The sequence below is a fragment of the Selaginella moellendorffii genome, unplaced genomic scaffold (assembly GCF_000143415.4).
Source record: "Selaginella moellendorffii unplaced genomic scaffold, v1.0 SELMOscaffold_7, whole genome shotgun sequence".
Classification (NCBI taxonomy): domain Eukaryota; kingdom Viridiplantae; phylum Streptophyta; class Lycopodiopsida; order Selaginellales; family Selaginellaceae; genus Selaginella; species Selaginella moellendorffii.
The window spans coordinates 1,163,432-1,184,596 of NW_003314268.1; the positions used below are offsets into that span (position 1 = coordinate 1,163,432).

General features: G+C 46.6%; 8 protein-coding genes across 9 annotated transcripts; all 8 read right to left on the reverse strand.

The window, feature by feature from the left end:
• Window positions 1–14: 14 nt before the first annotated feature.
• LOC9652756 (F-box protein 7) lies at window positions 15–1,750 on the reverse strand. The gene is made up of 12 exons (XM_002966476.2): window positions 1,708–1,750; window positions 1,592–1,655; window positions 1,452–1,541; window positions 1,283–1,383; window positions 1,118–1,234; window positions 960–1,056; window positions 832–905; window positions 720–773; window positions 567–665; window positions 452–510; window positions 196–403; window positions 15–139 (listed from the first exon to the last, which is right to left on the reverse strand). Exons 3-12 carry the CDS (start codon window positions 1,534–1,536, stop codon window positions 80–82), a joined length of 954 nt encoding a protein of 317 aa, XP_002966522.1. The 5' UTR covers window positions 1,537–1,541; window positions 1,592–1,655; window positions 1,708–1,750; the 3' UTR covers window positions 15–79.
• Window positions 1,751–1,777: 27 nt separating this feature from the next.
• Window positions 1,778–3,316, reverse strand: LOC9652757 (shikimate O-hydroxycinnamoyltransferase). The gene is made up of 2 exons (XM_002966477.2): window positions 2,775–3,316; window positions 1,778–2,724 (listed from the first exon to the last, which is right to left on the reverse strand). Exons 1-2 carry the CDS (start codon window positions 3,204–3,206, stop codon window positions 1,831–1,833), a joined length of 1,326 nt encoding a protein of 441 aa, XP_002966523.1. The 5' UTR covers window positions 3,207–3,316; the 3' UTR covers window positions 1,778–1,830.
• Window positions 3,317–6,432: 3,116 nt separating this feature from the next.
• LOC112345124 (putative pentatricopeptide repeat-containing protein At3g13770, mitochondrial) lies at window positions 6,433–8,666 on the reverse strand. The gene is made up of 2 exons (XM_024671211.1): window positions 8,601–8,666; window positions 6,433–8,541 (listed from the first exon to the last, which is right to left on the reverse strand). Exons 1-2 carry the CDS (start codon window positions 8,664–8,666, stop codon window positions 6,433–6,435), a joined length of 2,175 nt encoding a protein of 724 aa, XP_024526979.1.
• A 65-nt stretch (window positions 8,667–8,731) lies between these two features.
• On the reverse strand, window positions 8,732–10,395 carry LOC9652758 (lecithin-cholesterol acyltransferase-like 1). The gene is made up of 3 exons (XM_002966478.2): window positions 10,308–10,395; window positions 9,862–10,246; window positions 8,732–9,639 (listed from the first exon to the last, which is right to left on the reverse strand). Exons 2-3 carry the CDS (start codon window positions 10,233–10,235, stop codon window positions 8,751–8,753), a joined length of 1,263 nt encoding a protein of 420 aa, XP_002966524.1. The 5' UTR covers window positions 10,236–10,246; window positions 10,308–10,395; the 3' UTR covers window positions 8,732–8,750.
• On the reverse strand, window positions 10,293–12,798 carry LOC9652759 (ATPase family AAA domain-containing protein 3-B). Its single transcript, XM_002966479.2, has 8 exons — window positions 12,528–12,798; window positions 12,371–12,466; window positions 12,187–12,297; window positions 11,820–12,129; window positions 11,668–11,758; window positions 11,275–11,602; window positions 11,072–11,220; window positions 10,293–11,003 (listed from the first exon to the last, which is right to left on the reverse strand). Exons 1-8 carry the CDS (start codon window positions 12,771–12,773, stop codon window positions 10,499–10,501), a joined length of 1,836 nt encoding a protein of 611 aa, XP_002966525.2. The 5' UTR covers window positions 12,774–12,798; the 3' UTR covers window positions 10,293–10,498.
• A 144-nt stretch (window positions 12,799–12,942) lies between these two features.
• Window positions 12,943–14,862, reverse strand: LOC9652760 (endoglucanase 18). Its single transcript, XM_024671212.1, has 7 exons — window positions 14,660–14,862; window positions 14,391–14,603; window positions 14,099–14,299; window positions 13,917–13,994; window positions 13,687–13,839; window positions 13,498–13,612; window positions 12,943–13,439 (listed from the first exon to the last, which is right to left on the reverse strand). Exons 2-7 carry the CDS (start codon window positions 14,544–14,546, stop codon window positions 12,943–12,945), a joined length of 1,200 nt encoding a protein of 399 aa, XP_024526980.1. The 5' UTR covers window positions 14,547–14,603; window positions 14,660–14,862.
• Window positions 14,863–15,372: 510 nt separating this feature from the next.
• On the reverse strand, window positions 15,373–17,153 carry LOC9652761 (gamma-glutamylcyclotransferase 2-3). Its single transcript, XM_002966481.2, has 9 exons — window positions 16,900–17,153; window positions 16,602–16,847; window positions 16,448–16,524; window positions 16,333–16,386; window positions 16,191–16,247; window positions 16,058–16,098; window positions 15,918–15,989; window positions 15,768–15,847; window positions 15,373–15,695 (listed from the first exon to the last, which is right to left on the reverse strand). Exons 2-9 carry the CDS (start codon window positions 16,708–16,710, stop codon window positions 15,541–15,543), a joined length of 645 nt encoding a protein of 214 aa, XP_002966527.1. The 5' UTR covers window positions 16,711–16,847; window positions 16,900–17,153; the 3' UTR covers window positions 15,373–15,540.
• A 375-nt stretch (window positions 17,154–17,528) lies between these two features.
• Window positions 17,529–18,883, reverse strand: LOC9652762. 2 transcript variants are annotated; one of them, XM_024671305.1, is made up of 6 exons: window positions 18,428–18,883; window positions 18,256–18,328; window positions 18,134–18,184; window positions 18,029–18,084; window positions 17,884–17,973; window positions 17,529–17,824 (listed from the first exon to the last, which is right to left on the reverse strand). In XM_024671305.1, the coding sequence occupies exons 1-6, from the start codon at window positions 18,827–18,829 to the stop codon at window positions 17,807–17,809; spliced, it is 690 nt and encodes a 229-aa protein (XP_024527073.1). In that variant the 5' UTR covers window positions 18,830–18,883; the 3' UTR covers window positions 17,529–17,806. The 2 variants fall into 2 exon arrangements, with proteins under 2 accessions (XP_024527073.1, XP_002966528.1); XM_002966482.2 differs by having other exon boundaries at window positions 18,134–18,168; window positions 18,251–18,328.
• Window positions 18,884–21,165: the final 2,282 nt, after the last annotated feature.

A 21,165-nucleotide genomic window follows, 5' to 3' on the forward strand; every position in this document is an offset into this window, starting at 1 on the left:
TTTGCAAATTCAAATGCGACAGTACAATTTTTGAGATATTCTGTTAAGCCTTTTATGCGCATTTTTACATGACTTCTTTTTACCCAGGAAGGTAAAAATCCATGGTGTCCACTGGTAAATTCAGCACCGACGTCTCAACCTTCCAAAGAAAATCACAACGATGATCAAAGAAGAAGAATAGAGAGAACCGTATACCTCTTCAAATGGAACAAACACGAATGGCGCTAATCCTTTTTTGTGAGTCACGGCAGGCACATTCGGGTTGTGGCTCTCGTCTTCCTCCCAGTTCTCCACGGAGCTCAGGATTTCCTCGTCGGTGCTAACTTCGATGTCGTCCAGGCCACTGGTGACGAGCAGCAGCAAATCCAGTCGATTGTTTGCACCTGGAGTAGTACTACGAATTCTGCAAAACAAAACCATGAAGAAAGATCTTTGACAAACTCAATCTTACTTGAGGCGAATTCTCAGCACTGTAGGCCGTAGCCCCGGATAAACCACGGCCGCATCCACCTACAAAAGAACTCTGGCGATTCAGATAAAGGAAAAGGGAGCACGTATTTCATTGCCTGGGATTGTGCGAGCGTGTACCGTCCCCCGTAAGTGTTCTCCTTTGTAGCGCGCCGATTCATTGTCTTTGCGATTTCCTTAAGCCGCAGCGCAGTATTCTAAAGCACAAAAGGATGTAAGCTCCGAGAAAATGTGTAGAGGAACTTCGCTACCTTGTAGAGGAACCTTCCATTCGGAAAGAAACGAATATATCTGTAGTAGCAGACCTGGAACGACGAGAAAAAAAGCCATAAGTTCATCCAAAACGGGAATAGATCATCTTACCAGATGAACTGGATTCGTAACCTTCCATTCAGCAACACCGGCGCGAATGTAAGTGTTGCGGCTCACATAAATACCTGGGACAAGCACGTCAGTCACTCGAAGATCTTAAAGAGTAACTGCAAGGAAACCATCAAACCGAAGCCTGGGACGATGATGCCACATTTTTCGCCAAGAGCCATCGTAGTTCTGACTCAATATCTTTCTGTTTCCTTCGACACCATGAAGCTGGAAGGTCATCACAGCAAAGTCACGTAAAAACATGGAGAGAGAAAAGAAGTGCTCTTGCCTGCCATGTCTTTAAGCATGCCAAGCGCCAAAAGACGGGATTGCGAATAGCATATCGCCACTTTCTACACACACACGACGCCTTTCCCAGCGTGTAGGGAGACAGACGCATAAAAATCTGTGAGCAGCACCCTTAGAACAGCAAACGAAGAAAAATGGCACAAACCTCATGAAGTATATCTTCGGAAAGTTTCCGATGCAATAGAGAAGGATCGAGTTCGATCTGGTAGCTTTGAGCAACAGGACGTATTCTGGTACCGTAAAGATCTAGCAAAAGAATAAAAAAAGATGAAAATGTAGAGCTTCAATTCTCGAGCAAAGAATAGTACGCTTACCCAGCCAAGGTCTCGCTGTTACAAAGTACTTCACTGGTCTATACCCTTCTGTGTCGTTAATAATCGGATGAAAAACCATAGCCATTGCCCCTGGAAAGAAGAAACCTAGAGCTCAGATCAATTCCTAGAGACTCCTATACCTTTCCACGATCGCGTCTACAAGCTGCGCCTAGGCTTGGGGAGGATGAGCGCCTTGAATTTCACCTGGAAACACGCGCCCATCGATCAAATCCCTCGAATTCCCACGAGAACTTACGATCAAGCGCGCCATAGGCCGTGCTGCCGCCTCACAATTGAAAACCCTCGCCAATGATATCGTACGGAAATAATATTCTGCCTACGTGGCTAAGCAAGTTTTATTAAAGATAAACAATTTATCTTAAATAATGGAGGGGTCCTCGTCTTGTTGGATCATCCTCTTCATGTTCTCTTCCTTGAGCACCACCGTGACGACCACGCCGCCATCGCTGGATGGGAAGAGATAGATCTTCCCTTCGTGAAGATCATTCGTCCCAAACGTGATCCCGCACGGTTTCCCAAATCCAAACTCCGATTTCTCCACCGGGTGCTGGTTGGAGCTCACCGCCTGGCCAAACGGCGTCACTCGAACCGGGCGAGGGGCCTGGATCATCCAAAGTATGGTGCTCAAGGCACTCTCCACCCTGGCGCCATCGAAAGCCTGGATCGCGTCGTGGATGGTCCGAGCTGCGAATGGAAGCCCCCTGTTCTTGAGATCGCCGGCGCTGGCAATGGCTAACAATCCGCAGATGGCGTTGCCAAAGTAGGAGGTGGGGATGGAAGCGATGCGCCCGCGGCAACTGGCGAGGACGAAGAACCTGACAGTTTGCGAATCCGGGAATCCCTGAGCGATGACCGTTCTCCGCCAGAACTCCGCACAGAGGGCGACGTAGGTGCTGAATCGAGCGTCGCTGCTGCCAGCCGCCGCCCGGGATTTGAGCTCCGCGATGGCGGAGCGATCGAATCGGTACTGCCGGGTGGCCATGGGTGACGAATTGGGTACGACGAGGGGCATTTTCTCCACGCTAGGGACGATCTCTGCTCCCCAATATCCCACCGCGTTTCTCATGTGCTCCTCCTCGCTCAGCTCCAATCCCTTGTAGTTGTAAGAGATCACCGGGGGAGCGGAGATCATTTGGCCCGTTCTAGCGATTTCTGCCCAGGAGGTCATGAAATGCCAGAAACTCACTCCATCAGCTACCTGGTGGCTGAATCCCACTCCCAGGCTCACTCCTCCACATCCAAATCGTGTGATCTAACAGGATTTGTAAGCGATGATGGACGAATCAGTGGCAACTACCATACCTGGACAAAGAGCAGGGGATCCTCGATTTTCCAGGGATATGCCGGTGGAGGGCTCCCAATCTGGCAAAGCGTGTCGCAGAACTCGCAGGGCTCGAAGAATCCAAGCTGGGCCAGCGACTTCTTGGTCGTGGCAACAGTGAATTTGGCGCTGAAATCTACAGAGGAGCAATCGAGCTCGAGAGCAGGGGTCGAGACTCCATCGCCGGCACGCATGCGCGACGCGAATGGATAGAAGGGGACGAGGGCCTCCGCGAGGCTGCTCTTGAGCAGATCCTCCACATTCTCGGGTGCCGATTTGTAGAAGAGCATTCTTTTCTGGTATCCGGCATACCCCATGAGGCGATCGAAAGTGGAAAGCTCGAATTTTGGTGGATGATCGAAAGCCTTGGCCGGACCGACGAACTCGCTGGACACTATCGCAACTTCCTCCATCTCCTTGTTGCGAGGTTTTCCAATTAGCTAGCTTCCTCTTCCGTGGATCTGACACGAACGACAAATATGACCATCTTAAATGCTAATGGTAATTAAGACTAAGTCTTGGGAAAGACTTAGACGTCGTGTTTTGCTCCGTCTCATTTGCATCTTCATCGTTGCTTCGTTGCTGCCGTCTTCTATTCTATCTTATTTGGATCTTATAAGCTTCGATCGCATGAGAAGGAATACAAATATCTCGGCTATGTGATTCATCGCACTCAGCCTTGGGCAGCAGGAGTGATGGAGCGGAGGAAAGCAGCCCAACAAGCATACTACATGTTATGCAATCATGGTCATGGAGTCGGGCTTGTTACCATGAGAGATCCTTGCATGGCACAGGGCCATTGTATATGTTCAGAAAAGCAGATTCTCCCACTTGGACAAACTGGTAGACGCTCTTGATCAAGAAACTCACAAAAGATGGTGACACGATGTGAAAGGAGTGGACCACAAGATTTGGCTTCGACTTGGAGATCCTCACAGCAGTCTACCCGGAAGAATTGGAGTCATGGATGGACACAGATAGCTCTCGTCAAATGGCTGTGCCCGAGGAAAAAGACCAAGTACAACATCTACCAAGACTCGGTTAACCGAAATCTTCGGCCCCATGGTGTACAGAACACTGGCACGATACCGCATGGGGAGTCACCACCTACTCATGGAACTTGGACGCAGAGAACAACCGCCAATTCTGCAGGACCAACGGATTTACCCAGTTTGTTGTGAAGAGGTTGCACACATTTCCAAAGTATGCTCAGCATATCACGATCTATGTCACCCCGAGGCTCTCTGGGAGCTGGAGACACATCAAATCCTGCAAGCAACACAGCAGATCAGTGAACTGGTCCAGTATGCCGTCAAACAATCATTACACGGAGAACGCATGGGCTACTCACCATGGAAGCCACAAATAAAAGGAAACAATATATGCAGAACAGACAACGCAAACGACCCAGGGGCGGAAGCATCCAACCGACAGACGCAAACAAAGGAGAGGTGGCTGAAGTGAACACAACAACAACCGAGCGAACATCCGGAGGTGGATATAGAGGCGAGGAAGAAAGAACGGCAGCAAATATCATTAAGACAGCATTCTTGCACCCATCAGTCTCCTGCTTCCTCAGAGGCCCCGCGACGCGAGCAAAGTAAAAGAGCAAAAGTGAGGCCTGCTGCGCCTTGGAGGCTAAAAATATAGCCAGATTGTGAGTGGCAGACACAAAGGGACCCCTCCTGGGACGAGAAAGGGAGGAGGGAGTGCGGCGGGAGTAAGGACCTCATAGCGGCCGGGCGGGGAAATTTGTTTGCACGGTCTCATGCTTCTTGGTTAGGCACTGTGAGACTGCCAAAACAAAATATGTATGAATAGTCATGTTAGTTTAGAATACTTTAGCTTAATAACAAGTTTTAAAATGCTTGGCTAGTTGAGAGCTGCTAGATGCCATCAAAACTCTCATGGACGAAGCCATTGCCAGGCTCAACCAGCTCGGCAAGGTTGCACCCTTCTCTATCATCTTTTTCAGTGTCTCCTAATCCCGCTCTACCATCAGCACTATTTGATACTGCTGGTGCGGTGGCAACTGGCTTTGATTTTAACTCGTATTGTTCTACAGGCTGAGTACATTTGGTGTAATAAGTCTGTTGGTAATCCTTAGCCTGAGCCAAAGCTATAAAGATGGAAGAACGCGATAAAAGTACTCTAACCATGCTCTCCCCTCTGGATAGAGTGGGAGTGAGTGATAGTAAGAGGCAAAATAAGCTCAAACAAGGCACTAAAAGTCAAGATGCAATGGACTTTGAAAATTCAAGATTGCCAATAAACTTGAAATACAATTGAATTGTGGAAGGCCATCTATTTCAAGATGATCTGAAAATTGCTTAATGGTGAGCTATTCCATCAATACCTTTAAAGCTTCCCCTGGGCCTTATGAATTTAGGACAGTTATAACATAAAACAACCATTTGCATCAAGAATTGTGCAATTGAGTTGGCTATTCCATCAGGTAAAGCATCCATCTAGTAAGGTAATGATATTATACTGATACTCTATGGAAGATTGTGGAAAATGCCCCATCAAGTATTATACAACTAATTCAAATGGGAGAATGCCTTTAAAGCTGTCAAAGGTAGATTTCAGACAAAATGAGTTTAGGACAGCTGTAAAAACAACCATTTGCATCAAGAATTGTGCAGTTTAGTTGGCTATTCCATCAAGTAAAACATCCACCAAGCAAAGTAATCAAATGTAATAATGATGTACTGATACCCCATGGAAGATTGTGGAAAACGCTCTATCAAGTATTATGCAACCAATCCAAACAAAGAATGCTGCTTGATCAACCTGACCCCTCTAGCCATTAGTTAATAAGCCATAAGATAGAACTGATTACTAGAACCGAGCCATTGACCAAAGAGATGATGGACTCAAATAATACAGCATGGAAGCCTACCAAATCTCGTTCTGATCGATAGCCAGTGATAGATGTGATTGCTTGGACTTCATTGCTGCAAAAAAATGCTGGGTGAGAGGGTGAGAGGGTGAGAGGATGATGGGTGAGAGGTGGGACATAGTGGCTTGGGCGACCATACTCCAATAGATGGAGCTCATGCTTCTCGGGCTCTTGTCACTGTCGGCGATGAGAGCTTCGATTGCAATTGCCCACGACACCACATCACTCTGAGGCATTCGCTTGAAAGCATGCAAAACTGGGCATATGCTTGAAAAGTTTTCAGTCAAGCTGGTGTGATGGAAAAGGAGCCTGTTGGGATTAGGGGAGGAGAGTCAAGTGGTCTTTATCAGTTTACCGACTTCTGGTAACTGGGCTCACTCATTACACATTGAACTCTGCCGAAGAGGGACACCCAGGGAGGCGCGATGCTGCCCAGGGACGGAAACCCTGTCTCACGTCATCTATGACTGTCCAGCCGACATGCGTCTTTTCTTCCCCCAAGCTTTCATAAGCACCACAGACGCAGCAGCGATGACAGCTTTATTCCTATGCGCCATGGAAAACTGAAGGACACTAGCAGTGTCAACGACGCAGAAAATCGTTTCTAACACATTTGCAACTTGAAACAGTAATATTGTATTAATAGAATGCAAAATGGAGATGAGGTATGTTTCTCTACAAATCGGCACCAGAGAATGTTGTGGAAAAACTATTGACAGGTAAATCTGTGATCACGATCAGAAATAATCGTTGCATGAGCAGATGCCATTTCTAAAGACGTGCAGTCGGCTAGCATCCCTGCATACAATTTCTCTGCCCTCAACCTTAGAGATTCTGGCAGTGGCATTGTGACAGTCATCACAGACCCTGAGATTCTTCACGATTCTTATAGTTGTCCCAGGCTTGGAGTTGATTAAGGCACATGCAATAGCCAACTTTTCACTGTGCCCACACAAGGCATCTTCCTTGGCAACACCTTCATCACTGGGAAAAACACCATTGATATCGGCCACATAACCTTCCACCTTGATTTTCCCCATAACCTCGTCAACCTTGCATGCAACGTCTCGATACTGCGGGTGATCTTTGCGACCCACCACAAAACTGTGAACTTTCCCTTTGTCATCTGTCCACCATGTCTGCCCGGGCTTCTTCCACGCCCTCACATCTTTCCTTGCCCTCAAAACCTCGTCCCTCTCCTTCAGCATTCCAGAGCTCGCATAGATCCCCGCCATGAGCACGTAAGCCGCGGACACCTCCTTGTCCAATTTCAGCAGCGATTCAAACGCCAGCCTCCCTACGTCAACTTTCTTCCACTTCCGGCACGCCCCAAGCAGCGTCCTCCACAGGATAACATCGGGTTCCAGGCCGTGATCGTCTCTCATGCTCTTGATCAGCTCCAGTGCTTCATCAAAGAGATTTGCCCGCCCGTAAAAATCCACCATGCACGTAAAGTGCTCCAGAGTCGGAGCCACGCCGTAAACCAGATGCCGGAGTCCATCGAACAGGTCTTTCGCCAGTCCAATACTTCCGGTGTGACTACAAGCGGTGAGCGCGAAGATGATGGTGATACCATTAACCAGGCCCTTGGCATCCATGGCTTGAAACCGGGATAACACACTCTCGTAGTCTCCTTGTTGGCTATACCCTGAAAGAAGCGCGTTCCAAGCGGCCGAGTCTCTCGAGCTCTCAGGAATGGAGTCGAAAGCTTCCTGAGCTTCCCACATGGCGCCACACTTTGCGTAGAAATCCACAACGCAAGTGCCCGCGACCGGATTGTTCCGCAGCTGATGGTTCATCTTGATCTCCTTGTGGAGTTCCCTGCCGAGTTCCAGTCCCATGACATTGCCACAAGCTCTGAGAGCCACAGCGTAGCTCGTAGCATTCAGCTCGCACTCGAGACGGCACCGGCTCAAGAGCTCCAGAGCAGCCTCGCTCCTGCCGTTTTCGACGTATCCCAAGAGCAATGCGTTCCAAGTCACGATGTTCCTCGGTGCGGAGATCTTGTCAAACACCGCGCGAGCACGGGGCAGGTCACAAGATTTGGCGTACATATCCACCAGCGTTGTCGCCACAAAGATGTCACTCGCAAATCCCCGCTCCTCAGCCTGGGCATGGATCTCCACGCCTCTCTCCAAAGCCATCCTCTTCACGGCCCGTCCCTGGACCTGCTTGGGCTCCTCTTTGCTCGCCAAGCCCGCGCAAGCCTTGAGAGCCGCAACAAAACTTCTCGCATCCGGCTCGCAGCCCGATCTGTCAGGCATGCACGAAAACAGCTCCAGGGCGAGCTCGTTCTCGTTGTTCTGCGCGTAACCAAGGATCATAGCGTTCCATGCAACGACATGACCGTGTAGCATCTTGCGGTTTTCGTCCAGGACCTTCCGAGCGTCCTCCAGCTTACCACACCTCGAGTACATGGTGATTACCGCTGTTGCTACGTACTTGTTGAGGAGATGCTCGCTCGCAGCTCTGAAGTGAAGCTCCCTTCCTTTCGCTGGATCGTTGCATCGTTTGAGCTCCGCCAAAACCTGGTTCCTGGCTTCGAAGTGCGCACTTAGCTGCTTTCTCGGTGGAGCTTCGTCTTGTGTAATGGAAAGCGTGGGAGCTTTTTCTCGCTGAATGCTGCTTGTGTGCCGGTTCTGGGGGTGCGCTTCATGGGCTGTTTGAGAATTCAACACCTTGACAGCTCCGGTCACTCCTCCAACAAAAGCTGCTCGGACACCGCTAGAACAACTTTTGGGGGGTTTTCCCAAAGATTCAAGCTTGGCCTTCAGAGACTCTGGACAGGAACTTATGTAGAGCCCTTCACCAGAAACTGAGTGCTTAAATTCTGGATACCCTTTCCACTGCAAGCAGGAGAAAACCAACACTAACTTCTACAAAACAAGATCAAGAAGAGGCTTACATTCTTGCCTCTGTTGTCCCACCAGAGGGTTGGATCTTCGAAAAAACTGAGCCACCGATCGCACATTCTTTGCTTAGAAGAAAAACACCTCGAGTTAAACCCTAAGACCTATACTTTGTACTAAAAAACGGTAATCAAGGTAAACGTCCACTATGAACTTAAGTTTTGTCCTTCGACATCACCTAATTGTTTGACAATCTCTTCCACTGCATCCTCGTCCTTCAAAACCGTCGTGTGTGTCTTCCCTTGAAGTTCCACCACCTTTACTTGTTGGTCCCCGACTTTTTTCCACGAATCCACCACCCATCTCAAGCTGCACAAGTTGATCGTCCCGTCTCCATCTCCATACTCCATCTTGGGCTGGTAATCAAATCCCTGTTTCTCATACACCAGAGTCTCCGGTGTGTCCACTCCAACGCCAAAAACCAAGCTCACTGGAACCCCTGGAGCAGCCAGTTCTTCCAAGAGTCCGGGAACTCTCGTCTTGTAGTGCTCGTATCCCCTCGAGTACCCAATATCGTGGAAGAAGTCCTCCAGATCCGTCGCCGTGTAATTCCTTGACGATCCCACCACCAGCGTCTTGTTTCCAAAAACTTTGGGCGATGGCAGCAGCCAAAGGTTGCTCTCGCTGCTCCTTTGCTCGTCTCGCAGCACGAGAGGATCCAGAAAGTTGGCCCCTTCGGTGTATCCAGAGGCAAAGACTCGCATCTCTTGGACGGAGCCACCCCATGGAGCTGACACTGCGATGAAGCGATGGATGAATCTCTTCTTCCAGGTGGAGCTCTGTAAGTTGAGAAAGTGGAGCACCCAGAGACCACCGAGGCTGTGAGAGATTAGCGTCACTGGCGTGTTCTTGTTTGATCTCGAGGCTTTCTCCACCAAGTTTTTCAAGTCTTGGAGGAACTGGAGTGCCACTTCCGCTGCGTTTGGCCCCGGAGCGTAGCGAAAGTCGTATGGAGCTCCAAAGAGAGTTTTCTGGGACTCGTAGCCTTTGGCTTTCAGTGCTGCCACCAAAGAATTCATGTAGCCAGATAGAAACCTGGAAAGAAAACCAGCTCGTATCAATCAAACTAAATCTATGAAAACACGAACGAAACAAAGACTTCTTGCTTGGGCGGAAGCTATGGCGAGAGCAAACAAGCAAAAGAAACCTTCAAAAGAACTTTGTGTAAGAAGCAAGAGAGAACTTCTACCAAAGAACTAAGAGAAAAACGCAAGAATGTAGGAAGACTAACTAAGAGAAAATGATGGAAAAACTTACTTGAAGGTTGGATCGAGGTACTCCATCGTCTCGGTGGAACCAAACCCAGGAACTCTGGTCGTGATCCCAGGAGGATTGTGAAACTTCTTACTCCCGCCATTGTACTCGAGCCTTATCCTCTCGGCAAAGCATGGTGTGAATGGAGGAATGATGCCAAGAACATTGAGCCATAGCCGGAACCAATGCGAGAACCCAAAAGTCCTACACACAAAGCGACTACCATGATAATCTCCACCAAGCTTAACTTCCAGCTGGTTCCCTCCAGCTCCAGGCACCAAGATCACCGGAGAGAGCCTAGGTTTCCTAGAAGAGGAAAGCGAAGAACTTGGAGGAGTTGTAGCGGCCGAGGCAGCGATCTGGAAGGAGAGAGCCATTGCCAGACATTCTAAAAGAAAACCCATATCAAAAACTCCGAGACCCAAAGAAGAAAATCAATCTAAGAACACCTGGATCTCTTTCAAAGTTAAAGTCAAGAGCCCGCCGCGATTGATAGAAACCTTTCCTGAGAACTTAGATCGAAAAAGCTAGAAAACTGTGCCCTGCTGCTGCTCACAAAATTGCTGCTGCTGTAAAACGAGAGAAAAAAACGAACACTCCGGGAAAACTACGAGAGAACCTGTTGGTGTTGATGCTGTTGTTAGTCTCCACCACCCGAGTCTGCGAGCTCTTTTCTCTTCTGGTGCTCCAAAACCTTGCACGCTACGACGTTCCGGAACTCCTCCGCGGTGAGAACGCTGTCCTTGCTTCCATAGACCGCTCCCTGGACGCTGGCTAGCAGCTTGGCAATCTCTCGCCCCGAGAATCCTTCCGTCATCTCCGCGGCCTCTCGAATCACGTCGTCGCTCACGTCCTTCATCTCGATCTTGTGCTGCTGTGCCACGTACTGCTTCCAGCCTTTGGCGCCCTCCCCCGCTTGGACGATGTACTTGTCCAGGTAGAGGCGTATGAGCTTCTCTCGCTCCTCCAGTCCTGGAAGTGGAAACTCGAGTATCTCGTCGATCCTGTCCAGCACCGCCGCGTCAAGGTCTCCCGGACGGTTTGTAGCGAGCACCAGCACGATGTCCCTGGATTGGTCACCAGTGAGTGATAGAATCGCGTTGAGAGCACTGCGCTGGGCTTCACTCATCCGGGTTTTGTTGCGCCTGCATGAAGCTCACAATCATCAGCCAAAGAGAAAGCAGAAAAGCTTAAAGGTAAGGAGATCACGTACTCGCATAGGAAAGCATCGGCTTCGTCTATAAACAGCAGCAATCCTCTCCTTGTCTTCGATGCCCATCCAAACAGCTCGTGGATCTTTGTGACGGCTTGAGGACCAAGTGGAGCGACGTCTCCTCCGGTCATGACAGCATAGTCGAGACCCTGGATCCAAAACAAATCTCAGCTTAAAAACCACCAGACCATTAAACAACGTACCGAGTGCCTCGCTAGTTGCTTAGCAGCCATGGTTTTCCCCGTTCCAGGAGGGCCGTAAAAGATGATATTCCGGAACGGAGCCTGATGCTCCTTTGTATTAGCAGTGGCGAACGCGAGCTGCCTAATCCGCTGGTGTAACGTCGGAGGGAGAATAACTTCTCCAAAGCCATTGCTGCTTTTCGGGTCGGCTGGAGTCTTGGCCCATGGCATTACAGTCTTACGAGAAAATAGTCCCGACCATGGATACTTTCCTCGTGAAGACTCGCGAACAAGAGACGGTTGGCCGAGAATTCGATCTACGTAACCCCAAAGAACACGAGCTCCCTCCCTGTTATAAGAAACAAAGAAAACTGAATCTAGTCTCTGCTAAGAAGGAGAAAAGCTTTTGCATACCTAGTTGTATAGACACCGCCGGCCACTGCTACTACTCCACCAACAGCAACTACAAGCTTATCCTGGTCCGTCAAAAGCGTTTTGATACCACCTACAAAACGAGAGCACGTAAGATCTGACCGTACAATGCCTGGCTAGAAAGAAGCTCTCACCTCCGATATGAGTGAAGACGGTGTTGATCGAAGCCAGCCACTTCTCCTTCTCGGAGTTGGCTCGCTCGACCAAAAGCCTCTTGTTGACGTCCTCCGCCAGCCGGGCTTCGTGAGCACGTCCCTCGGCCTCCGCCAAAGCTCTCACGCGAATGGTTTCTCTTTCAATCTCGGCTTTCTCCTTCTCGGTCTGGCGACGCTGCGCTTGTATGTGCTCCTCCGTCAATCGCCTCGCTTGCTCCTGGCGAACGGCAGACTCTTCCTGCATCTTCACCATCTCCGAGTTCCTCGCTCGTTGGGCTTCGTGTTCTGCCTGCGACAAAATCCCATAAGAACCGTGGAAGTCAAAAACCGAACGGACACATCACACCTGCATTCTTTTCCTCGCGAGCTCGTCCTCGTAGCGCGAGATTTGAGCTTTAGTCTGCGCTTGCTGTTGGACAAGCTTCTTTTGCTCCTCGTACATCACCCGTTGTCTATCCTGCAAGAAATCACCGCATCAGCACCGGACAAACTTTTGCTTCCAAAAACTTCAGCTTGAAGAAAGAACTTACAGTCTCGTGCTGGGCTTGAACTGCTTGAAATTCGGCTCTCCTCGTCGCTTCTTCCGCTTGCCGACTATCTTCTTGTTTCCTCATTAGCTCAAACACCTATAAGGAAAAGAGAGTCCGATCGATGAAGATCGAGAGGAGAGGGGAAAAAATGCCAAACCTTTTTCGAATGCGGGGAGCTATTGATCTCCCGGAGCGCCTTGGCCCCTCGCTCCAGCGCCTCCGGATCGAAGCCAGCAGCAGTGGTCCTGGGATTATCATTCCGGGGCTTGGAATACTCCTCGCGCTGCTGCACCACGCTCTCATCCTGACTCTTCTCCGCCATCGCCGTGGGCGCGCGGCGGAACAGGAAGAACATCCCTGCTGTGGCGCCCGCGGACTGATACAAGGCGCTGTATTTCCCCATCTCTCCCGGCGCGCTCGAGACCTAATGCGATTAGGTCATCAAGGGTATAGGGTTTTAGAGGTTTAGCCAAGATCTTTCGCAAAACCATCTTTACTACCTTTAAGATAACTCGATAAGATCCTCCGTACGACCTATATGGAATTAGGTTTTTCATCTGAGACTTGGGAGTTTAAATTTGGGCCGTTAGTCTTGCGAGCAGCCCAACGAAGGGAGCGTTCACGTAAGTTGTGGGCTCGAGCTGAGCCGAGTTAGACCTAAGATCCACAAAGCTATCGTCTCTATCGGGGCCTCCAACGATCGCGCCCGTGAGCTCGTTTGGATTTGGGGATTTGCTGCTGTACCAGGTGTAGAATCCCTCGCCGCACGAGACGCGGGCGTGGAGCTTGGCCACTGATTCGATCGAAGCTCCGCGGTGGTGTGGCTGCTGTGGAAACGAGCTGCCGAAGCCAACCATGTAGGAGATCCTGCGTGGGTTATCTCCCAGGATGTAATCGGCTTGACCCTTTGCGAAGTTGAGAAGATCTCTCGGGCCGAGGAGCGTTCTCCCGCATGAAACCGTGCTGGAGACTTGGGCTTGCGCGAGGGAATCTGCATAAACGGCAGCGAGGAACGAGGCGCCGATGGAGTATTGTGTGTTGGCTCCACTTCTCACGTATATGAAGCCACCTATAACACATGAACTTCTCTTTAACAGTCTTGCACACTTTTTCCAAAGTCCGCCAACCTGGGGTTCTATCAACTTGGGTTTGAGACGTGTTTGGAAGTGTTGCACAAAAGAAGAAATCAGCCTCGTCTTTGTATCGCTTCAGTGCATCAAAGCCACCACCTTTCAGGTAAAGCTGGCATTCTCGAGAGATTAGAGAAGGATTTCTTTGAACTTTAGGGTCTGGATGTGGAATTCTTGACTACTCACCGTGGAAAGAAAGACTTGGACACCAGCATGTTTGTTTTCCCAGCTAAATTCGCTCACGATTCCACTTTTGTCTGCATGGTCGATCACGTAAGAGAGGTACATAGACGAGCCCGTAGATTTGTACAGCCATGAAGCAGCCCAAAGAAGCTCGTCCTACTTGATCGAGTTCGCAATGATCAAACTTTAAGGCATAGAAAGATCAAGAGAAACGAAGGAATCGCGTTTCTTACTTGGTAGCCAGAGACTGAGCAGTAGAATGGACATCCTCCACTAAACGTTCCTCGAAACCGGTCCGCAAATTGGAAGAGCTGCCATTGACAAGGCTTAATCTCTACAGAGCAAACACACGAGAAAGAGAAGAGAAGAAGCGAAGAAATGGGAAGGGAGAAGCTAATTTGATGAAGAACAGTACACGGATTGCCGATTGGAGCAGCTTCGTGGAGTAGCTCGGATCAGAACTTTGGAAAACGATCGATGCCGAGGCTAGAGCTGCCGATGTCTCTGCCGCCACCTCTGTTCCTGGCGATGTTTGATTGATAAGGTAAGATTTCCTGGGCGATTCCATGTCCTCGGGACGCTGCCAGCAGTTGTGATCCTTGTAAGGATCACCCACCTTGAAGATCATCGCGAATTTCACACGATTTCGTCAGAAGAAAAGAGGGAAGAACAGAGCACTCGTTGATTTCCTTACGAATTCTTCGTACCTGGACCCAGAGCTCTGACGATCCAGTGTTGGCGCGCAAGAAATAATCCGTTCCCCATCGAATTGCGTCGCGGAGATTGCCCATTTCTCCCGCGGCATCGATCAATCGTCCATACTCTATCGCTCCCCAGCAGAGCATTGTGATTGTAAACGCCATAGGGAAGCCGAATTTCACGTTGTCGCCAGCATCATAGTAGCCACCAGCCAAATTCACCTGGAGAGAAAGGCAAGTAGCTCCCAGTCCACAAAATCTCGCAAAGATTCGCCTACATTTCCATCGCTGCCGTCATCAAGCGCGGAATTCCCCCTCCATTTGACTCGCTGCTGCGAAGGAAGCTCGCCGGAGCGCTGGGCCTCGTAGAAAAGAAGGGATTTGGACAGCGCGTCCCGGTAGTCGAAGTTGGCAGCATCGATTTGGGTCCATATGGCTGCAAAGATCAGAACGAAGAATCCAAGAAATCGCGAAGGAGAAGAAGAAGAAGAAGAAGAGGAAGTAAAATCTTCCATTGGAGAAAATCCAGTCTCCAATGGGAAGAAAGAAGAGCTTCTTTCTCTTTGGTTTTCTCATCGCTGGTTCTCATCGCAATTTAAACCAACAACGTAGCAATGGAAATCATGTGGTATAACGCCTCTCTTTGGAGATTGAATGAAAAATTACTCACGCCAAGGACGATGGAGCTCTAGAAAATCGCTCAAACGAAAGCTACTTTACAAAACTTTAGTTTGGTGCTTCTTCTTCTTCCTTCTTCTTCTTCTTCTATCTTTCTATCTTTCTTTTTCCTCGATCGTTGTAGTTCGCTGCGTCTCCACCCAAGCTCTGCCACCATTCCAGAAACCAACAATCAAATGGAAAATTCGCCAATGGTACTCTGGCGATGCTGCAAATATTCCCGTGACTGCCTGCTAAAATTCCTTCCCCTTGGCAGAGACAAGCAGAAGCGAGCTAAGCTCCAAGAATCAAAATGGAAGAGTCTACACAAAAAGGTTTCTACACAAAGAGGTTTTTCAGTGTTTGATAAGTGGTACATAACAGGCATTGATCAATGGCCTCGTCGATAACATTTTGCTGTGATCCATGGGGTCAAATCCATTAGCATTGGCCCCCAAGAATAGTTGTATGGTTCGTCCAAAAAAACGTAACTTCTGTTTTGTTAGTGCGCCAGAGCTCCGTTCACCTGCTTGCCAATCTTCTGGACGTGGTGTGTGCACATTCCATTGAGCTTCTTGACTCCATTGGCTCCATTGGCACCACCGAGTAGCTTGCGAACTTCGTTTGCGAGCTCAATCAGTTCGTCCTCGGCACATCCTGGATTTTTGGAACGCATTGTCATTTTCCAGTAGAGAAAAAAGAGATTTTTTTTTTTTCTTGTTTCATTACCAATCTCGCAGAGTGCTTCCTCTAAGCGAAACAGGTACTCGTAGTTTGGACCGGAGGGTCCGACAGCTCTAGCAATTTGGCTGCAAGACGTTTTCATAGTCAGAAAACTACTATCTGGGAAAAAGAGAGAACGAAAAACACGAAAAGCACCTGGCCATGTCCTCAATCGGTGCTGGACCAAGGTAGTATTTATTGTTTTGCTTGTTCTGCGAGCCAATATATCTGGAAGATGAAAGTCCAAGAGAAAAATCAGTACTCTTCGAAGAATCCACCAAAAGCTAGATTCTCACACTAAAACTCCACGGAGGGCTGGCTGCGCTGGCGAGTCCACCTGCACGGCACGGAGCACGAAAACATCCGATCAGCGAGATGCTCTATAGGAACGATCAAAGCTTTTTTTGTGTGTGATTCATTGGTTCTTACTGTGTAAAAGTCAATGTAGGCTCTTACGTCATACTCTTTCTCCCGGAGCTCCAAATACTGAACACGAAAGAGCAGCAAACTGTTACGCACTTGTAATGTCAACGCTTTGCGGAACAAATGGGACTGGGAAAAAGTTTTCTACCGACAAAACAAGCTCCTCGGAATCTTTGCCAGAAACTCGGTACGCAGCCCCCCACTGTTAAGAAAATTCATCAGTGCTTGCCAGTTGCGGAAGCAAGGATTTTAGAGTTTCTTACACAAATGGATTCTTCCTTGGGGAGAAGGGTCACACACCTCCCGGGATTCTCAGGAGTTCCTCTATGATCAGTGTTACCTGGAAAAAAAAAGAAAGACAAAACTCGTGTAAGTTCTAGAATCACGCCAACAACGATTCACAGCAGTCGAGAGTACCTTGGTAGAACACGCGCTGGTAGCCTTTGATGTAGCCAACAACACGCTCGTCGTAATTGAATCCAGCCCTCCACACCAGAGATCCATAGCCGAAAACCCATAGTACCATTCTCTTTCCCTTAACTCGGGGGTTTTCTCCTCCAATCGCCTAGAACAAAGGATTTGGAGAGCTGTGAGTAAGAAGCCCGGGCGGCGCACGAGATTTGCGTGAGTCAGGGCACAATGCGAGCTAGAGAGAGCGCGGCCCTGGCCAAGAACAAGACAATCGGCATGCATAGAATCGAAATCGCGACCATACCGGGCAGATTTGTGGAGCTCCACTACAGATCTCGCGTCTCGCTTGCTATAGCGCCATCAATCCCTCGCCGGGAAGCCTAGAAAAGAAGAGGAGATCGCCGCCAAAACCCACATTCAAGGCGCTGGAATCGAATCGCGTTGCGCAGGGAGCCGAGAGGAGGAGTAGCAAATCTCCCTCCCGATCGATTGGACGAATCAATCGACCAAGGGGGCACGCGTTTTTGCGCTCTCCCTATACCCTGCCTCCTTTTAATACTAAAAGGTCTCCCGGGGTTTCACAAATGACCTACCCGTACCGCGTACGGACTAGCCACCGGGAACTTCCGTACCGACCGGGTGGCGTGGTTCACGTGTTCTTGGCCGTCCGTACTCCCTGATTGTGGAAAGTGACCAAAGGGGCTTGTGTTTTTTGTGGCTGGGGCTGCTCTATTGAAGGCCGATGCTTTTGGATCGATTCCATGGACGTATGTTGGATGTTAAAGGATCAAACTAAAATATCGCTGGCATCAAGTTTGTAATATAACGATTTCTATGAGTATCTCTTACAGGTAGCAAAACAGTGACAGTGTTCATCCAGACACGCAAGAGCGATGTTTTCCGGATTATGCTTTGAAACTTTCCAACTTCCAGTGTCCAATTTGCGGCCGATTCGACTCATATTGACTTGTCAAAGTTGGAGTCAAAGGGAGTCAAGTTCAAACGCAGTCGGGTCATGAAATCGTTTTTTTACCAGAATCCCATCATTTTGCTTCCAATGAACCTGGACGATATTGAGACCAGGTTCGTGATCCAGGTGTACATTAGGGCCATGTTCATTGCATCCACTACACCTGGACGGAGGGCACGTCCATGTACATCCCGTACGATTTTTGCCACTTAGTCGTCCAGCACTTCAGCCTCCACGTCCACTATCGCACCACTTGAATCTTCCAGGAGAACATCGACTTTGATTAGAGGACCGAATAAAAGCGTAAGAAAACGATACCATCTTCATCAACGTATGAAGTCCGCGTCTCGTTTCGCTGGCTTGGGTTATAAAAACTCGGCCCGTCTCTGACGAAAACTTTGTTGTCGACTGGAAACGCAATCGGAATTGTCATGATCGAAAGGAGCACGGAGGATTTTAATACCTTTGAATGGTTGTGTGCAGTATGGGCAGAGCTGGAGCTCGTCCTTGACTGCGAATCTGTTGACACGGTGATTCCCTGGTGCCAGGAACTTTAAAGAAAACTTACTCAAAGACTTGGAACTCGTTGCCACAGTTGGGACACTGCGAGGAAAAGGAACTGGGAAAGCGTTAGCTCGCAAGAAAGACAATCCAGAGTTTGAAGCGTGCAAAAAGAGAGGCTTACATTACCCGTAATAATCTCCCGCTCCACAAACCAGAAGTACGCAACCAAAGCAACAAGAGGGGCAAGAATGAAAAAGAGCTGCAAAAAAAAAAAAAAAAAAAAAGTCAAATTGGCTAGAAAAGAAAGAAAGAGAAAGCGAAAGAAATCGAAGGGAATTCGATTCTTCTCAGTTCTTACCCAGAGAGAGATCACAGCATCAAAAATCCATCCAAGCTTGCCAGTGACGGTGAGATACGCTAGAGCGCCAGTGATTGCAGCATTGAGGACCATTCCACCGACATTGGTGCCACCACCATTTCTTTTCCCTCCATTGCCGGAATCATCGAATCTAAACTTCGCTGTCAGCCTTGCTAATCGTACTTGCCTGCTGCTAGTAGCCAATCCCAGCCCGACTCCACTAGTGCTATTGCCGTGGCGGCGCAGCGATGCCAGGCAGCAAACATTCTTGGCTGATGCTGCCCCGGCTCTGGATTGAAACCCTAGACCGACCTTGATGGCAAAATCTTCCCGAGGAGGAGAGTCTCTAGCTCCAGCTCGAGCTGCCGCAGCACCTTGCCACAGCCAATCCAGCGACGCCATGGAAAAGAAACGACGTAGCCCTAGACAGCGATGTATCAAATTCCTCCATGGCGCCAAAGGTTTAACATTATCCACAAGTTCGGTCAGAAATTTAAGAAAGTTGACTTATTGTGACAATGTATTTATTATAACTCTAATAAGTGTATAATTAACATATCTACATTTGCATCATATAGTAGAGTTAATCTTCACTGTCTATAGCAACAACTATATGCATATGTGTAAGATAAGACAAATTTAATTGTGTGATCATGAGCTTGAATTTCAATTGTTACAAATAATGCTAAGTTAAAAATTTAACCATGTTTTTATATGAACTTGTTACATGATTCTTTGATTTAAATAATGGTTTTGCAACTTTCAAGTGGATAATGGGCAAGTTTCTCTATAATATGTTAGAAATGACTACTAATTTCATTATTGATGTTTTGATTCACTCAAAGGGGATATAATAAGAGTATATATGTTTGTAATATTCAAAAGTTGTTAAATCAATTGTGTAAAACTAATTTAAAACTAAAGCAGTCTAATTGTTTGTTTAGATCCCAAGATTTATCTTGGGTATTGCATTTCTTGTTGATCCTAGTAAACTTATAGTTGTTTTAAAGTTTGATAGTTAGAATCAATTATAATTTCCCCTTTATTTGTGTTAATAGTTTCAATATTTTTTGTCTAGAGTGGATCAAACAATGATTCCATGTGTATGCTTGAAGCATTCTATATCTTGGCATCTTAACTAAGGATACACCACATTTTTATGTGTTAATCATTCACAAAATGATGGTTTAATGAAACAATTCATTATAACCTTTAAAGGGATGATTGCAAAGTATATAAAATTTTAATATTTAAATTAGGATGGTTATTTGTCATCCTTTTAGCTTGCAAATGTAATAGTGGTGAAAGTTTTGTTAATGTTTCATTATATAAACTCTTATATGGTTATAATTTTATATTGTTAATGGAGTTAATTTATCTTTACAATTGCCACAAGTTGATAATGCTAGATTTTGGGATTAATATAAAAAAAAGCATTCTTGGAATTGTCCAAGTGCAGTTTATTAAACACTTAAACTATAAGTGGAACAATAATAGCATTATAACTCTCACCTACAAAGTATAAAATAAATATTTTAGTGTTATTTCTTCATCCCAATTTTACAGTATATGGTTTTTTTAAAAGGTTCTTTACTTAATGGAAGGGATCATATCAAGTATTATAATAAGTTGGGTTACATATTTATAATGTTTAACATGACATTTAGTAAACCAATCCTTCAAAAAAATATTTATACATATATATAGACACACATACACACATACATATCACTTTACAAAAAAATCATAAATAAATTATATTATCTATGGATGCACTGATGCCTCCTCTTGATATTATTTTAACATTGATTAAATAATTTTAATTGCCTCTCATCCTTCAAGAAAAAGCTATATTATGGTATATTAATATTAGTGTAGTGAGATTTTAATAGCAATTAAATTGGATTCAATTTGAACCAAAGTAATACAAATGACTATATAATTTAATTATATATTTCCCACATAGTTGCAAAACTAAATTTTCAAATTTTTATGTTTAGTGTGGTCATACTAAAGTTGCATTAGGTCTTTTTTCTACAATGAAGTGCTAAAGATTAGCTAAATAAAAATTTAAAATATGCCAATATCTTATGTTAAGTTCATTTTTGAAATGATAGTTGTTTTGGTATGTAATGTTCAATGTAGACATCTATATTGAATCTACTTAAAAGCAAATTTGTGATTTTTGTACCCCTTTAATTTATGAAATAGATTTTTTATTTTATTCTCCTTACTAACTTTTTAATTTATTTTAGCAACAACAAAAGTTCAAACATTGGGAGTGCATTTTTCTTCTTTTCTCATCTGGTATAAAATGCTTTATAATGAACATTATGAAATGTTTCTTTTCTATAATATCATAATAGCAACTCACTTTTTAATATGCAATTATGTTTTAAACTATATAAACCTTTATTCAAAGAAATTTCATTATAAATTCAATTAAAAATTATAGATTGTTCAAAATGAAATTCATGAAACTTTATTTGTAGAATTCAAGATTCAAAGAATTCAATTCAGAATTGCATGATGAAAATTTTGTTAAAATTCTTTATAAAAATATTGCATTAATTAATTGAGCTCAATGCTCTAGGGCACCCTAATCTCAAAGTTGAGCCCCAAACTCGAGTTGGGAAACCTATAATGCATGCTCTTAATGTTCACAATATTGAATGAGGAAATGAATTGGATCATTAGATTAGCCAATTAAGCACTTGGCTTCGACCACTTAGAGCCTC

What these genes read in the sequence shown, in the direction of transcription:
- LOC9652757 (XM_002966477.2), bottom strand. Translation starts at nt 3,206, where the DNA reads ATGGAGGAAGTTGCGATAGTGTCCAGCGAGTTCGTCGGTCCGGCCAAG. An exon ending in ATCCCCTGCTCTTTGTCCAG is followed by an intron (nt 2,725 to 2,774) that starts GTATGGTAGTTG and finishes AAATCCTGTTAG; the next exon opens with ATCACACGATTTGGATGTGG.
- LOC9652759 (XM_002966479.2), bottom strand. Translation starts at nt 12,773, where the DNA reads ATGGGGAAATACAGCGCCTTGTATCAGTCCGCGGGCGCCACAGCAGGG. An exon ending in GCTCCCCGCATTCGAAAAAG is followed by an intron (nt 12,467 to 12,527) that starts GTTTGGCATTTT and finishes TTTTCCTTATAG; the next exon opens with GTGTTTGAGCTAATGAGGAA. An exon ending in TTCAAGCCCAGCACGAGACT is followed by an intron (nt 12,298 to 12,370) that starts GTAAGTTCTTTC and finishes GATTTCTTGCAG; the next exon opens with GATAGACAACGGGTGATGTA.
- LOC9652758 (XM_002966478.2), bottom strand. Translation starts at nt 10,235, where the DNA reads ATGGCTCTCTCCTTCCAGATCGCTGCCTCGGCCGCTACAACTCCTCCA. An exon ending in TACCTCGATCCAACCTTCAA is followed by an intron (nt 9,640 to 9,861) that starts GTAAGTTTTTCC and finishes TTTTCTTTCCAG; the next exon opens with GTTTCTATCTGGCTACATGA.
- LOC9652760 (XM_024671212.1), bottom strand. Translation starts at nt 14,546, where the DNA reads ATGGCGTTTACAATCACAATGCTCTGCTGGGGAGCGATAGAGTATGGA. An exon ending in GCTCAGTCTCTGGCTACCAA is followed by an intron (nt 13,840 to 13,916) that starts GTAAGAAACGCG and finishes TCGATCAAGTAG; the next exon opens with GACGAGCTTCTTTGGGCTGC. An exon ending in CCAAGTTGATAGAACCCCAG is followed by an intron (nt 13,440 to 13,497) that starts GTTGGCGGACTT and finishes CATGTGTTATAG; the next exon opens with GTGGCTTCATATACGTGAGA.
- LOC9652761 (XM_002966481.2), bottom strand. Translation starts at nt 16,710, where the DNA reads ATGGTACTATGGGTTTTCGGCTATGGATCTCTGGTGTGGAGGGCTGGA. An exon ending in CCAAGGAAGAATCCATTTGT is followed by an intron (nt 16,387 to 16,447) that starts GTAAGAAACTCT and finishes TTTTCTTAACAG; the next exon opens with TGGGGGGCTGCGTACCGAGT. An exon ending in GGAAGCACTCTGCGAGATTG is followed by an intron (nt 15,696 to 15,767) that starts GTAATGAAACAA and finishes CCAAAAATCCAG; the next exon opens with GATGTGCCGAGGACGAACTG.
- LOC9652756 (XM_002966476.2), bottom strand. Translation starts at nt 1,536, where the DNA reads ATGGCTATGGTTTTTCATCCGATTATTAACGACACAGAAGGGTATAGA. An exon ending in CCGAAGATATACTTCATGAG is followed by an intron (nt 1,235 to 1,282) that starts GTTTGTGCCATT and finishes TGCTGCTCACAG; the next exon opens with ATTTTTATGCGTCTGTCTCC. An exon ending in TCCCAGGCTTCGGTTTGATG is followed by an intron (nt 906 to 959) that starts GTTTCCTTGCAG and finishes TGCTTGTCCCAG; the next exon opens with GTATTTATGTGAGCCGCAAC.
- LOC112345124 (XM_024671211.1), bottom strand. Translation starts at nt 8,666, where the DNA reads ATGTGCGATCGGTGGCTCAGTTTTTTCGAAGATCCAACCCTCTGGTGG. An exon ending in GGGACAACAGAGGCAAGAAT is followed by an intron (nt 8,542 to 8,600) that starts GTAAGCCTCTTC and finishes TCCTGCTTGCAG; the next exon opens with TGGAAAGGGTATCCAGAATT.
- LOC9652762 (XM_002966482.2), bottom strand. Translation starts at nt 18,829, where the DNA reads ATGGCGTCGCTGGATTGGCTGTGGCAAGGTGCTGCGGCAGCTCGAGCT. An exon ending in CTGCACACAACCATTCAAAG is followed by an intron (nt 17,974 to 18,028) that starts GTATTAAAATCC and finishes TTGCGTTTCCAG; the next exon opens with TCGACAACAAAGTTTTCGTC. An exon ending in TTCATACGTTGATGAAGATG is followed by an intron (nt 17,825 to 17,883) that starts GTATCGTTTTCT and finishes TTCTCCTGGAAG; the next exon opens with ATTCAAGTGGTGCGATAGTG.